At 37.9% G+C, this 14,748-nt stretch overlaps 2 protein-coding genes and 1 long non-coding RNA gene across 4 annotated transcripts; 2 read left to right on the top strand and 1 right to left on the bottom strand.

The window, feature by feature from the left end:
* The first annotated feature begins 384 nt into the window (after positions 1-384).
* LOC137714883 (bZIP transcription factor 53-like) lies at positions 385-1,578 on the top strand. The gene has a single exon (XM_068454043.1). The coding sequence runs from the start codon at positions 889-891 to the stop codon at positions 1,315-1,317; it is 429 nt and encodes a 142-aa protein (XP_068310144.1). The 5' UTR covers positions 385-888; the 3' UTR covers positions 1,318-1,578.
* A 1,247-nt stretch (positions 1,579-2,825) lies between these two features.
* On the bottom strand, positions 2,826-3,515 carry LOC137714884 (calvin cycle protein CP12-1, chloroplastic-like). The gene has a single exon (XM_068454044.1). It carries the CDS (start codon positions 3,442-3,444, stop codon positions 3,055-3,057), a length of 390 nt encoding a protein of 129 aa, XP_068310145.1. The 5' UTR covers positions 3,445-3,515; the 3' UTR covers positions 2,826-3,054.
* A 291-nt stretch (positions 3,516-3,806) lies between these two features.
* LOC137714885 (uncharacterized) lies at positions 3,807-5,865 on the top strand. 2 transcript variants are annotated; one of them, XR_011065480.1, is made up of 3 exons: positions 3,807-3,937; positions 4,034-4,259; positions 4,788-5,865. It is a non-coding gene; the product is annotated as an uncharacterized lncRNA (long non-coding RNA). The 2 variants fall into 2 exon arrangements; XR_011065479.1 differs by having other exon boundaries at positions 4,034-4,229; positions 4,788-5,213.
* The last annotated feature ends 8,883 nt before the right edge of the window (positions 5,866-14,748 follow it).

Genomic DNA, 14,748 nt, shown 5'->3' with positions numbered 1-14,748 from the left:
AATCCCTCTTCTTCTTCTCTCCTCTTACACTTTATATACTTTTTTTACAAAAAAATTAATACAAGATGTTTACGTAATTTAATTGTAACCATTTAAATACGAAAAAAAAGATAATTTTACTGAATAAAGGAGAACTTTCCTTTTGTGATTTAAATGATAAACAATTTAATGGACAAGAGAAACAAAATAATATTTTTCTTTTTCTAGGTTCATCCTATTATAATTTTTTAACGTATTAGCCGTCCTCGCCATTGACGTCAGCCATGACGCACCAAATTAGCATTTAGCACTCGTTATTATTAAAAAAGTCATTAATTTATTATTTTCTACACCCACCAAACCCTCCCATCTCCTGCTATAAAAGCCCATTCCCACACCTTACTAAACCTTCTTTCTCCTTCCGTCTCATTTCGCCTATTTTTCTCCGCCGCGCGTTTGCCTTTCAGATAAGTCCTCTTCCCCCCTTTTCTCTCTCTCTGTCTCTAGATTTTCATTTCCGCTTGCTTCTCCTTCGTTAGATCCGAAATCTCTGATCGGATTCTAGATCTGAGGTTCAACTTTGGTTTTTTGAGGTTCTTGAAATCCAATTCGATCGGATCTGATTTGGGGGCCTGGAAACTCTGGGTTCGTAGAAATCTAAATCAATGGGTCTAGTCTTTCTATGACATTATGTATCGTATCCGTCTGCTCCACTCGTTCTCCGTTGTCTTCCTCTACTGGTTCTACGTTTTCTCATGAATTAATCGCATCAATTCCTTGCCTCCAATTCGAATCCCAATCCTAATTTTATTTTCGCCCCAATTCTTTCAACCCTAATCTAATTTAGGTAACAAACATCAATTCCTAATTTTTGCAATTCTTGGGTATATTACCCGGAGAAAGGAAGAAATGTCTTTGGTTCAGCGCCAATCTAGCTCAGGATCCGACGGGTCCGCGACGGTGGACGAGAAGAAGAGGAAGAGGATGCTGTCCAACCGCGAATCCGCGAGGCGTTCGAGGATGAAGAAGCAGAAGCAGATTGATGATTTGACGACTGAGATCACCCGTCTGGAGATGTCGAACAATCAGGTTCGGCAGACAGTCGATGCCAGGGAGCGGAGCTACAATGAGATAGAGTCTGCAAACAATGTGCTGAGAGCTCAAGCAATGGAGCTCACCGATCGACTGCAGTCGTTAAACTCGGTCCTCCATATATTCGAAGAGGTCAGCGGCTTCTCGGTCGACATCCCCGAGATGCATGATCCTCTGCTTAAGCCATGGCAGCGCCCCTACCCGTCGCAGCCCATCCCGGCCTCCTCCGGCATGTTCTTCATTTGATGACGATCTTCATCGCTTCTGTCTGTCAGTGTTTTGGTGGTGTTCGTCTTTTGATTTCGATTTTAGTTGTTGGGTTGATGTTAGCCTCAGTTGTTTTTGGTGTCTTTAATTAATAGTTGTTGGTAGTCAGTGTCTTTGCACAAGCTTGTTTCATGATGGATTAGCAGTACATTTGGGTTTGCTGTTGGAACTTGGAACCGAACCGTGTGTACAATGTTGTTCATTTTGTCTGTATAAATCAAATGTTTGTGGTGCTTGTTAGCTGTGGAATGTGCAGAGTTGCTCTTTTTGTTGGTAATTGAAATTGTTCCCAAACGCTTAACCTCCATAATAGGTTTGATTATCTATATTTTTAAGATGATATTCGAAACTACACTCCGGTGATACAAACTTGCACTCGAGTACCAGGGGCACAGCCTATTAATCAAGATTGATACGGCTAATTGATCTAATTCACGTCTGCCATCGATTTTTTAAGCACACAGCCTACATAATCATAAGATTAAACCACACTTCATATTAATATTATAGTTAACGTGTGTTTAGTGAAAAATAATGAACCTCCCAATGAGCTTGGACAAAGTCCCAAGCAAAAGCAACAGAAAACCGGAAACTGGGGGAGGGTTGTCCCACAACTCCCACATGCTATGCATGATGCTCCAGTCACCACCCCAATAACCTATGGTTCATCCATGCGTTGCGCACGAACAGTTGGTCTAGTTGCACAACCAAGTCTCTACATAGATGGGCCTTATTTTTAATTCCATTCATCATCATAGTGGCGTTTCTTATCAACAACACAATGACATATAATAAAAAAACCTAACACATGTCCTTGCACAGGAAACTACGTAATAGTGCACTCGTATCGTGCAAGTTTTTTTCTCATAAAAACAAGATAGTACATATATATTTGTAATGAGTTTCACAATAGATTGTCAATCATTTTGGCTGACTGTAGTGAACTATTGAATACAACTTTAAATCATGCTTACTTACACAGTATAAGAACTGGGAGACTTCGAATTCTTAATTTTCTGGTGTGTACTAAAATATGAGCATGGCAATCATTTCAATTCCTAATTCCCCCTGCATATAAAATCAGATTATCAAAAATCCATGACAAAATACCTGGACATCAAGAATTGGACCAACCTGAGAACTAATCGTTCCGGTTCTTTTTTCTTATTTTCCCTATTCTAAGTTCCTGATTCATTACTTATACCCGGCCCTTCGATAATACGTCCAGTATTTAATTGATAATTGACAAGATCAATATTTTTAAAAGGGAATTGTTATTGGGCATTTCAAAAATCTAACTCTACACTCCTCACAAGTGTATTTTTTTTTTCCAAATATATAAAGTTTGGAGTGTAGAATAAGATTTTTGGAATGACAATAACAATTCTATTTTAAAATGCAATTAAAATCCCTTTCCACAAATGAAATATGAGATTCAAATAGTAATAAAGGCAAAGCTTCTTTATAATATTTGGAAGCTGATAAAGTAATCACCAATTTATGTTAAACATATATATTATAACATGCTACTGTATCATATCATCATGCAAAATAATTATAAAAAACATTCCAAAATAGGTTTTTCATGACAATATCCCAACAACAGCTTTTAGTCCATCTTAATTAACATAAACAGAGACAGAGAAAGTACTGTGAAATCTAAAACACGACAACCTCAAAGCCGGGCCAAGGCATAGGTAGATTGAGATCCATCGATCAGCTGTCGTAAGTACGGCACTCGTCGGTTTCGGGGTTGTCGTTACAGAATGTCTCCAGGGGGTCGGAACTTTTCTGGTTGTCACGTTTGTGGCTGGCGGCGGCGCTCAGCTCCTCCACCTCGTCCCACGCCGCCACGCACTCCCCGCTTGCCGGGTCGTCCGAGCACTTCTCCTCGGCGCTCTTGATGCTTTCCGCCACCTTTTCCGACAGTTTATCTGGTGCTGCGCTTACTGGCCTTACCATGGTCATGCGGCGGCCAACGGAAGAGTAGCTTCTCCAGGTGGGGATGTTGAGTGATTGAAATGCCCTCGGTGCCTCTGTTGCTTTTGACAACACTGCCCTTGGGGTGGAGAGGCTCACTCCGGCGACTGTACTGGTGGTTGCCATTTCTCCTTCTCTCTTTCTTTCTGGTTTCGAAGTGGTGAGGTGATTACGAGCATGAGGTTTAATTGGTGTTTCCAACGGTTCAGGATCGCACACTTCTTATCATATCACAGCCAATCATCTACTTCCACGTCGGAAACACTTGAGATATTTTACGGGAAAAAAATCACACTTTTGAACATGGAATGCATTTTAGTTTTCTTTTTGGGGTTCTCAGTGTTCTGAACCACTTTTTCTTGATTTATTGTATTTTGTTGAATAATTGAGAGGGCCTCTCAATTATTTTTGTACGAGTCATGGTCCACCAGTCTAAGTGGCCATGTGTGAGTGTCGGTAAAGATGCCTTCTCGGTGAAGGCCTTTATAAGTCTTCTCTTCTCATTTCAAATCATCAGTTGATGGAGCAAGAAGCTTATTCCTGAAACCTTCTATCAGCCGGCTTTGAGATCGAGATCCCCGAGTCCAGTACAATTTCAATTTCAATAACAAACAGTGAGGTAATTTTTAAATACAATGGGAAATGATGTTAATTTCTTATCTTAATCCTAGAGGTCCTAGAGTGTGTTTACCTGCACCTGACGGCTGTATTTCAGGTGAAGACGTTATGGTCCAGGAGGATATAATATTCCTGATCTTAATCTACGACTTTTGTTGCGTTTAAGGAAGTTCTGAAGGAGATCTTCTCTTCGGAAAGACCTCTGGATGAAAGAGATACTTACCTTCGTAAAAAGTTGTGCAGTTTTTGTAAGGACGCACAATTTTCATGGCATTACCCTCACGGAGTACCAGGTATGGATCTGGGAAATATCAGCGTGACAGGTCAGTTAAATTTTGTTGGCTGTATGACTTATAGGATTCAGCAACAAATTGCTAGTCTAAAAGTAAATTCTAAACATGATATAAGCATCAAAAGATTTACTGAGTTAGAACAACAAATTTCTGTTATAAAGAAAATTGTTAAAAGAAATGAGAGTGCTGAATTTCCAGATATAAACGGAATGGTAAACACTTTAGCCACTAAAGAACAAATGGACCAAGTTTTTGTGGGTCTAGCTTTAAGACTAGAAAAGCTTGAAAATATAAAGACTTGCAGAATCTATACATTACATGCAGGTTAAATTTGATAAAACCATCACAGATTTACATGGAACGATGGAATCACTTAGAGGAATAGATGCTAAAATCAAACCGCCTGATCATACATATAAGAGTATGAACCAAGTTAGAAATATCTAGATGGAGACGGATATAATTTTCCAGATAATAGCTTTACAGATTTAAGTTGTATAGAAGAAGACCTAGCAAGTTTGAAGCTAGAACATTCTGAACCAGAAGTAGTTTTTGCAGACCAAGCTGAAGGTAGCGGAAAGAAGAAAGAAGATGAATTTGGAGTTATACTGGACAACTCTAGCTGCTATAGGTCAGGAATTTAGATCATCTCCAACCGAAGGGTCTAGAGAGCCAGAGGGACGAAAATAGGACGAAAATCTTCTCCAACCAAAGGCTACGCTAAAGGACTCGTGGGTCCCACAAAATCTGAAAGGGCTAAAGGGCCGACCAGCTGGCTACTTTTAGCCAGCCAACCAGCCCGCTGGCTAGCCCAATTTCTTTTTTTGTTTTTTTGGTTTTATTGTTCTTTTCCATTGCCCAACCCACTTTAGGGTTTAAGGCTTAGTTTTTTTTTTTTTTTTTTTTTTTTTTTTTAAAATTATTTTTTTATTATGGTCCCAGCCCATTTTTTGTTTTTATGCCTAGTAGCCTTTTATTTATTTATTTATTTATTTTTTAATTTCTAATTTTTTCATACACCATTTTTCACATATTTTTCACTCTTCCATACTATCTTACCTCATTTTATTTCAATTATTCACATTTCATGCTATAACCCTTTGACCATCGGTTGGAGATGGTAATGAATACGGCCATGAACTGTTCATTAAAATATTAATTTATTAGAGGGCCAGAGGCCTAAAACAAGCCATCTGGCCAGCCTTCAGTAAAGACCATCTCCAACCGAAGGTTCTAGAGGGCCAGATGGGCGAAAATAGCCCGAAAACCATTTCCAACCGAGGGCTAGGCCAAAGGGCTAGTGGGCCGTGGATAAAAAAGGGCCAAAGGGCCAACCGGCTAGCTCAAATGAGTCAGCCAACTAGCCTCGGGCCAGGCCATCAGATTATCTCCAATCGAAGGCTAGCTATATGACTCGTTTTAGCCCTCTGGCCCTCCAAGAAATTAATATTTTAATGAACAGTGCATGACCATATTCCTTAATTACCATCTCCAACTGAGGGCCAAATAGTAATAGGGTTTGTTTTAGTCGTGCCACAAAAAATCATCGCCAACGCTAAAAGGCTATAGTATAGAATGTGAAGAATTGAAATAAAATGAGGTAAGATAGTATGGAATAGTGAAACATATTTGAGAAATGGTGTAGGAAATTTTTTTTTAAAAAAAAAAAAAAAAAAAAGGTTGTTGGGCATAAAAACAAAAAGTGGGTTGGGACTATAAAAAAAAAAACTAAGCCCTAAACCCTAAAATGGGCTGGGCAATGGACAAAAATTTGAAATTGGGCTAGCCAGTGGGCTGGCTGGCTGAAAGTGGCCAACCGGTTGGCCCTTTCAGATTCTGTGCGGCCCACGAGCCCTCTGACCTAGCCCTTGGTTGGAGATGGTTTTCAGGCTATTTTCGGCTCTTTGGACCCTTTGGTTAGAGATGGTGCCCTGAAGGTTCGTTTTAGTCCTGTTACCAAAAACCATCTCCAACCGAGGACCAAAGGCTATAGTATGGAATGTGAAAAATTGAATAAAATAAGGTAAGACAATATGGAATGATGAAAAATATGTGAGAAATGGTTTAGGAAAAAATTAGAATTAAAAAAAAAAAAAAAAAAAAAAAAAAGTGGGTTGGGATCAAAAAAGTTCCTAAACCCTAAACCTAAAGTGGCCTGAAAGCCCTAAAGTGGGCTGAAAGAACAAAAAAAAAAACAAAAAAAAAACTGTGCTGGACAAGTGGAAAAGAAAAGAAGGAAAAAAAACAAAATGGGCTAGCCAGCGGGCTGGCTGGCTAGTTTAAGATGGCCAACCGGTTGGCCCTCTAGGCCATTTTTTGTCATATGGGGCCCATGAGCTCTTTAGCCTACCCTTCGGTTGTAGACGGTTTTGGAACTATTTTCGGCCCTTTGACCCTTTAGACCCTTTAGTTGGAGATGGTCTAAATTTGAAACTAATGGCTAGCTGACATCAGTTACTGTTATTTAAATTTTTTTTTTTTTGGGGCCAAATTTTTTTAAAATATTTAATTATAGGCCCATAAAGTATGTTTAGGTGTTCTTTTTATAGGCTTGGGAGCTTGCTCAAATCCCTTCCACAGCTGATGTGGGACTCCTACCCACTTCCATTTGTTTTTTAATACTTCCTCTCCCACAGCCAATGTGGGACTCCCCACTTCCTTTAATTTTTCTACTTCCTATTTTTTTTTTTTTTTAATACTCTAAATAAAACCTCTCACATTTGACTTGAAATATATAAATTGTAGTTTTTAAATTTTAGTTGTAGTTTTTCAATTTAAATAATAAATTATGTTTGGCCCTTTAGCCCTCGGTTGGAGATGGTAAAAAATATGGCTTTGCACTGTTCATTAAAATATTAATTTCTTGGAGGGCCATAAGACTAAAAGAAGCCCTCTGGCCAGCCTTCGGTTGGAGATGTTTTAGCCCTTTGGCCCTCCAAGAAATTAATATTTTAATGAATAGTGCAGTGACATATTTCTTACCATCTCCAACCAAGGGCCGAAGGACTATGGTATGGAATGTGAAGAATTGAAATAAAATGAGGTAAGATTGTATGGAATGGTGAAAAATATGTGAGAAATGGTGTAGGAAAAAAATTAGAAATTAAAAAAAAAAAGTCAAAAAAAAAAAAAAGAGTGGGCTGGGAAAAAAAAAGAAATTGGGCTAGCCAGCTGGTTGTCCCTTTTGCCCTTTTTTTTCCAGTGGGGCCCACGAGTTTTTTGGTCTAGTCCTCGGTTGAAGACGGTTTTAGGGCTATTTTCGGCCCTCTGGCCCACTGGACAAAAAAGAGCTAACCGGCTAGTCATCTTTAGCCAGCTGGCTGGCCCAACATACATACATACATACATATATATATATATATATATATATATATCTATTCTTGTATTCACATCTCTTTATCCTATCTGCAATTTCTTATTTGTCAGTCATCAGTTCTTCAAACTCTCAACCAAACAGTAAGGTGTGGTCCAAACAGTAAGGCCCGAGGAGAGGCATGAGCGGAGTGCATGAGCGGGGAAAGGGTTTAGACACACGAGGAAGGTGAATCATTTAAGATTTGCATATAGCATATTGATTTGTGTTTTTCATGAGTAGATTGTTTAGATCTAATTCAATGGCCAGCACTAGCTCTAGATCCAACTTAGGAACTATACCAGACATTATAAATGAAGAACAAAAACTTGATTTTCAAACTGATGAAAGTATTGATTTTGGTGATTGGAATATTCCAAAAATTTCAAGCAAAAATATTTACAAGAAAAAATGGTATTTGACCTCTTTTAAATCAGAACATCATGTTAAAACAGTTGAGAAGGCTTATGCTCTTAGTAAAGAACATGAGACTTGTCAATTATTTTCTCCCGAACAAATTAAATCTCATAGGAAAGATGGTCATAACTATATTCATATTGGTTTAGTTCAAATTGCTGTTAAACCACTAACAAGAAAATGTCTTAATACCTCTATTCTTTTGTGCCTCCGAGATGCTAGATTCACTGACTTCAGTGATAGTATACTTGGAATGATTGAATCTAGTCTTTACAACGGACCTATCCATTTTGATTGTTTCCCAGACCTTACTATAAGCCTTTCAGATCCACATATGCTGAAAGCACTCACACTTAATATCAAAACTTCTGGATACCAAGTCTTAGAAGGAACACAACCTTTAGCACTTATTTACAGAGTTTATTACAAAGTCACTGGCACAAATATGAATTTTCAAGCTTTAACCAAAAGTCCTCGAGACCACACTCTTTTAATTCAAACAGCCCAAGAAAATGCAAACATAAAAGTTCCCAGGACCATTAAGTGGTCGGACATCAGTCTACCCTCAGATTGGTGTTTAATCAACGAAAGTAAGTCGGTAGCTATACAAAACAGCCTTGTCAATCTTGACAATGTTGAACAATATTTTGATGGTACGGTAAAAATTAATTTTGATCAACCAGCAAGAAGATCTTGCGAATTGGTACATTCGTATAAATCATTTGCTTCTAGCAGAAACTCTTTTTCCGGCTCCACATCAACCGATAGATTGGGTCGAGATCAAGATTTAATAAATATTACCAGACCATTCTCTCTGAGACAAAAAACATTGCTATCAAACTCATTTACAGCACCACTCATCAGAACAAAATATTATATCATTCTCTCCATATTGAAAAATTTCTCACTGAACAAGAATGGAGGATCCCCATTTATCATACCAAATCACTTCATACCCAACATGTTCTCATCCCAAACAACAATTATAATTATTTTGATTATATCCAGGCTTGGACTAATATTTTTCTCCATCAAACAGATGATTTTAGTCACTCATGGTTCATAACCTTTGACAAAAATTTCAAGTTAAGGTTTCCAGCATGGTTTCTAGATTGTTGGGTTACTCATGGCCCGAATATTTCCCTCATTCCAGATGATCTTCATCAAGTTCTCAGCAATAGCTTCAAAAACAGATTTGATCGCAGTCGTTTCGATAACAGGATTTCCCTTTTTTCATTGTTCATGGCCAAGTACAAGGTCCCGTGGATATTGAAATGGACCTTTGAAGCAGACAATGATGGTATTTTCAGAACCCGGTGGGTGAAATGGTGGGACAAATTCAACCACCAAAAGATTATTGATTTAGTAAATTCAGAATTTCCCCAGGGTCCGGCTCCATCAATTTCCGCACCTTCAACACAGGCTTTATCAGATGCCTAACAATTTCCTGATTTACCAAAAGTTCAAGAACCAGTTCAATCTCTTTCAGACATTAGTCCATCATCATCTGTTAAGGGAAAATCTAAGACGTCCAGATCCTCCAGTTTGAAGAAAGAGAAATCTTCAAAGACTTCTTAACTCCTGGATTTGGCTTAGCAGCTTATGGCAGAAATAGCAATGATGCAGAAAAAAGGAAGTTCAGACTCAGACTCAGATGCATCTAATGCTTCGTCCCAGCTTCCCGCCAAGTGGGCAGATCTCCCGGATGCCCAAGATCCATTTGAATTTTGATTTTCAGAAGGGTAATAATTTCCCATGTGATCGTATCCGAAACAGCATCATCAGTAGGAGCTGTCATCATTACAGTTTCCAGACAAGTCACTATTCTCCAACAATGAAAAGCAGACATATCACTGTTCTTCCAGCTTTTCTGAAAACACAGCGTGAATCCACAGTGAATTCTCATAATTCGCCAGCCTTTTCCAGCTTTTAGCATATGCAAGCGGGATTCTCGGATCGGTTTTCCCAGCTTCAATTATTCTACTCAGCAACATAAAAGGAGGGCTTATTCTCAGAGCAAGGGAACTTTAGTCGAAAAGAATTATCTGCGTATTCGAAAGAACAGAGAAAATCTTCAGTGAAATATCAAACACTTGTAATACATATTATTATCAAGGATGCCTGCGAGCTCCACTTTGCTTATGTTCATCATCTGCCATTAGACAAAACAGTTTGTAATTTGCAATAAGTTTTAATAAAACTTGTTTTCAAAATCTAGCTGCATCATTAATTTTAATTCATTATTTTCATGAATATATCACCTATGTTTAACTTGATTCTATGTTTTCATGTTATTATCTGTCATCCTTGGATATTCCGTTTTAACCAACCTCAGTTCTTCTTGATTCATTATATTGATATGCTACTCTGTTTATATACATTTTATTTCCGCACACTTAATTCAATGGACAGTTTTACCGCCTACCAGTAGTTCCACCCCATTTGGTATCAAAACCAAGTGGTTGGTAATTGCATTAGCATCTATCTGATCTATTCTTGTATTCACATCTCTTTATCCTATCTGCAATTTCTTATTTGTCAGTCCTCAGTTCTTCAAAACTCTCAACCAAACAGTAAGGCGTGGTCCAAACAGTAAGGCCCGAGGAGAGGCATGAGCGGAGCGCATGAACGGGGAAATGGTTTAGACACACGAGGAAGGTGAATCATTTAAGATTTGCATATAGCATATTGATTTGTGTTTTTCATGAGTAGATTGTTTAGATCTAATTCAATGGCCAGCACTAGCTCTACATCCAACTGAGGAACTATACCGGACATTATAAATGAAGAACAAAAACTTGATTTTCAAACTGATGAAAGTATTGATTTTGGTGAATGGAATATTCCAAAAATTTCAAGAAAAAATATTTACAAGAAAAAATAGTCTTTGACCTCTTTTAAAAACCAGATTTAAAAGAGGTGAAAGACCATTTTTTCTTGTAAATATTTTTGCTTGAAATTTTTGGAATATTCCATTCACCAAAATCAATACTTGCATCAGTTTGAAAATCAAGTTTTTGTTCTTCATTTATAATGTCCGGTATAGTTCCTAAGTTGGATCTAGAGTTAGTGCTGGCCATTCAATTAGATCTAAACAATCTACTCATGAAAAACACAAATCAATATGCTATATGCAAATCTTAAATGATTCACCTTCCTTGTGTGTCTAAACCATTTCCCCGTTCATGCGCTCCGCTCATGCCTCTCCTCGGGCCTTACTGTTTGGACAACGTCTTACTGTTTGGTTGAGAGTTTTAAAGAACTGAGGACTGACAAATAAGAAATTGCAGATAGGATAAAGAGATGTGAATACAAGAATAAATTAGATAGATGCTAATGCAATTACCAACCACTGGGCTCTGATACCAAATGGGGTGGAACTACTGGTAGGCGGTAAAACCGTCCATTGAATCAAGTGTGCGGAAGTAAAATGTATATAAACAGAGTAGCATATCAATATAATGAATCAAGAAGAACTGAGGCTGGTTAAAACAGAATATTCAAGGATGACAGATAATAACATGAAAACATAGAATCAAGTTAAACATAGATGATATATTCATGAAAATAATGAATTAAAATTAATGATGCAGCTAGATTTTGAAAATAAGTTTTATTAAAACTTACTGCAAATTACAAACTGTTTTGCCTAATGGCAGATGATGAACATAAGCAAAGTGGAGCTCGCAGACATCCTTGATAATAATATGTATTTTAAGTGTTTGATATTTCACTGAAGATTTTCTCTGTTCTTTCGAATACGTAGAGAATTTTTTTCGACTAAAGTCCCCTTGCTCTGAGAATGAGCCTTCCTTTTTTGTTGCTGAGTAGAATAATTGAGGTGTGGAAAATCGGTCCGGGAATCCCGTTTGCATATGCTAAAAGCTGGAAAAGGCTGGCGAATTATGAGAATTCACTGTGGATTCACGCTGTGTTTTCAGAAAAGCTGGAAGAACAGTGTGTTGGAAATGTGCCCTAAAACCAATCATATGATGATACTTTATGAACATTTCACATGTTAAACTAATCTAGTTTAATATTAAGGGCAAACATTATTGTTTGAGCCGTCTCATATAAATGTTATATGCTTAAACGATAAGTCCAAGGAATATGTGATTGGAAGAATACGATCTAAAGAAGTTAGATTCATGAGACCATTCTTTCGTTGACACATCCTAAACGTTCCTGATCATAGGATTGTCAATTGGGCATTGACAGTCCGTTAAGATCAGTACGTGCTATGTCTTCTCTCAGGGAGAGTGACTAGTCTCGAGTCATTGGTGTGTGTGACATCAAGACAAGTACGTAGGTGCTCAATAGAGAAAGAGTTCACTGAACACGATCAACGAAGAGTTCTCATATTCATGTCACATGAGAACTCATGGTTGGGATAATGCAAATTAGTCTTTTGACCTGAGGCATCACAGTTGTCTTGTGGTTAGGTCCTTAATCTTTGATTATGTCAAAGTCACTCCATCAGGAGGGTGTCCATGGCATCGTTGGGGTTAAGCCACTTAGCCATGGAGGCAAGTGAATGCGCAACAAGGGATCTTTAACCTTCAAACTGTTTGAGGGAGAATACTTTATGATATGATTAAGAATCTTTGGCCAAAGTATGAATAAGATTTAGGAATGTGTTCCAAAATCACATTCAAGGTAATCATATAAGCACAAGACTCACATTGGATAGTAGACATGAATAAACTATCAAACCAAACAATGTGGTCAAGAGTATTGTATTAGAGAAAGACCGTATTGCATTTGTAATCCTAAAACTGAATAGGTTCTCCACCTCTTCTGATTAGCTTGGGTAACCATGACATGCTGCTAGGCGTCAACCATGGTTTATGGAAGCCCTAAAAGTGTATTATCACTAACGGGAGAATTGAAAGTAAGTTTCAATTCACAATCGATTAGAAAGAGTTTTAATCGCCCACTGCCTCGCTAAAAGGAACCTAATGGATCGTTCACCGAGTAAGGTAGAGTTTGAAGAAACAACGGAGATGAGTAAGAATAATTAAATGGTTTAATTATTTATCTAAGGCTAGGATTAATTAATATGTTAATTAATCAAACGAATAAGTTCGTTAAAGACCTCGGGTTAGTTTTGGGCCGCAAGGCCCAATGGGATTTGAATGTCAAGCCCATTAACTCAAAATTTACATTCAAAGAAGCAAGAATAAAGCTTGTAACAATTACAACATTCAAATCACAAACTATGAACTACAAAACCCAAAAGGATTCACCAACTACTAGACTTAGGCTCTGATACCACTTGAAGGAAGATTTGTGAAAAACATGTTCATTTAAGCAACATCAATAGCATGCAATTAACAATTAAAGGCGGAATCATGCTTGTATGCACTTAAAAACAAAACATTTACCCATGAAATTCAAAGCCTAGTAGATAGGTGAACCAAGACTCAACTCAAAACAAAGTGAGTTGAGAAATCAATACCTTTGTAGATTCCTCTTTGCATAAGCAAAGGCTAATCACCCAAAGAGAGGGCCTTCATTCCTTGCATCTTAGATCCATGGATTTGGATGGATGAAAAAGTTTCTCCAAAGTTCCCAAAATTGAGAACCTCTAATGATTCATCACCAAGGCATAATGAAGAAGAAATGAGTGACCTTGGAGGAGTTTGATTGCTAGATGATCCCTCCAAGGTGGCCGAAATTTTAGAGAGAAATGAGAGCTTGTGTTCTCATCCTTTCCCCAAAATTAACCCTTAGTAAATTTTAGGCTATAAAGTCCTTTATATAGTCCCTTCAAATAAGTGACCTAATGGACCAAAAGCCCTATTCTTTTACACATGGCCGGCCTATAGGTTTATTGGGCTTTCAAGCCCTTTGTTTATTCAAGTTGTCATACAACTTGAGTTAATGGGCTTGACATTCAAATCCCATTGGGCCTTGCGGCCCAAAACTAACCCGAGGTCTTTAACGAACTTATTCGTTTGATTAATTAACATATTAATTAATCCTAGCCTTAGATAAATAATTAAACCATTTAATTATTCTTACTCATCTCCGTTGTTTCTTCAAACTCTACCTTACTCGGTGAACGATCCATTAGGTTCCTTTTAGCGAGGCAGTGGGCGATTAAAACTCTTTCTAATCGATTGTGAATTGAAACTTACTTTCAATTCTCCCGTTAGTGATAATACACTTTTAGGGCTTCCACAAACCATGGTTGACGCCTAGCAGCATGTCATGGTTACCCAAGCTAATCAGAAGAGGTGGAGAACCTATTCAGTTTTAGGATTACAAATGCAATACGGTCTTTCTCTAATACAATACTCTTGACCACATTGTTTGGTTTGATAGTTTATTCATGTCTACTATCCAATGTGAGTCTTGTGCTTATATGATTACCTTGAATGTGATTTTGGAACACATTCCTAAATCTCATTCATACTTTGGCCAAAGATTCTTAATCATATCATAAAGTATTCTCCCTCAAACAGTTTGAAGGTTAAAGATCCCTTGTTGCGCATTCACTTGCCTCCATGGCTAAGTGGCTTAACCCCAACGATGCCATGGACACCCTCCTGATGGAGTGACTTTGACATAATCAAAGATTAAGGACCTAACCACAAGACAACTGTGATGCCTCAGGTCAAAAGACTAATTTGCATTATCCCAACCATGAGTTCTCATGTGACATGAATATGAGAACTCTTCGTTGGTCGTGTTCAGTGAACTCTTTCTCTATTGAGCACCTACGTACTTGTCTTGATGTCACACACA

This window comes from Pyrus communis, chromosome 14 (genome assembly GCF_963583255.1).
Source record: "Pyrus communis chromosome 14, drPyrComm1.1, whole genome shotgun sequence".
Classification (NCBI taxonomy): domain Eukaryota; kingdom Viridiplantae; phylum Streptophyta; class Magnoliopsida; order Rosales; family Rosaceae; genus Pyrus; species Pyrus communis.
The sequence above is the reverse complement of the archived record's forward strand: the minus strand, read 5'-3'. Positions and strand labels throughout refer to the sequence as shown.

Coding starts and splice junctions, on each gene's coding strand:
- LOC137714883 (XM_068454043.1), top strand. CDS start 889: ATGTCTTTGGTTCAGCGCCAATCTAGCTCAGGATCCGACGGGTCCGCG.
- LOC137714884 (XM_068454044.1), bottom strand. CDS start 3,444: ATGGCAACCACCAGTACAGTCGCCGGAGTGAGCCTCTCCACCCCAAGG.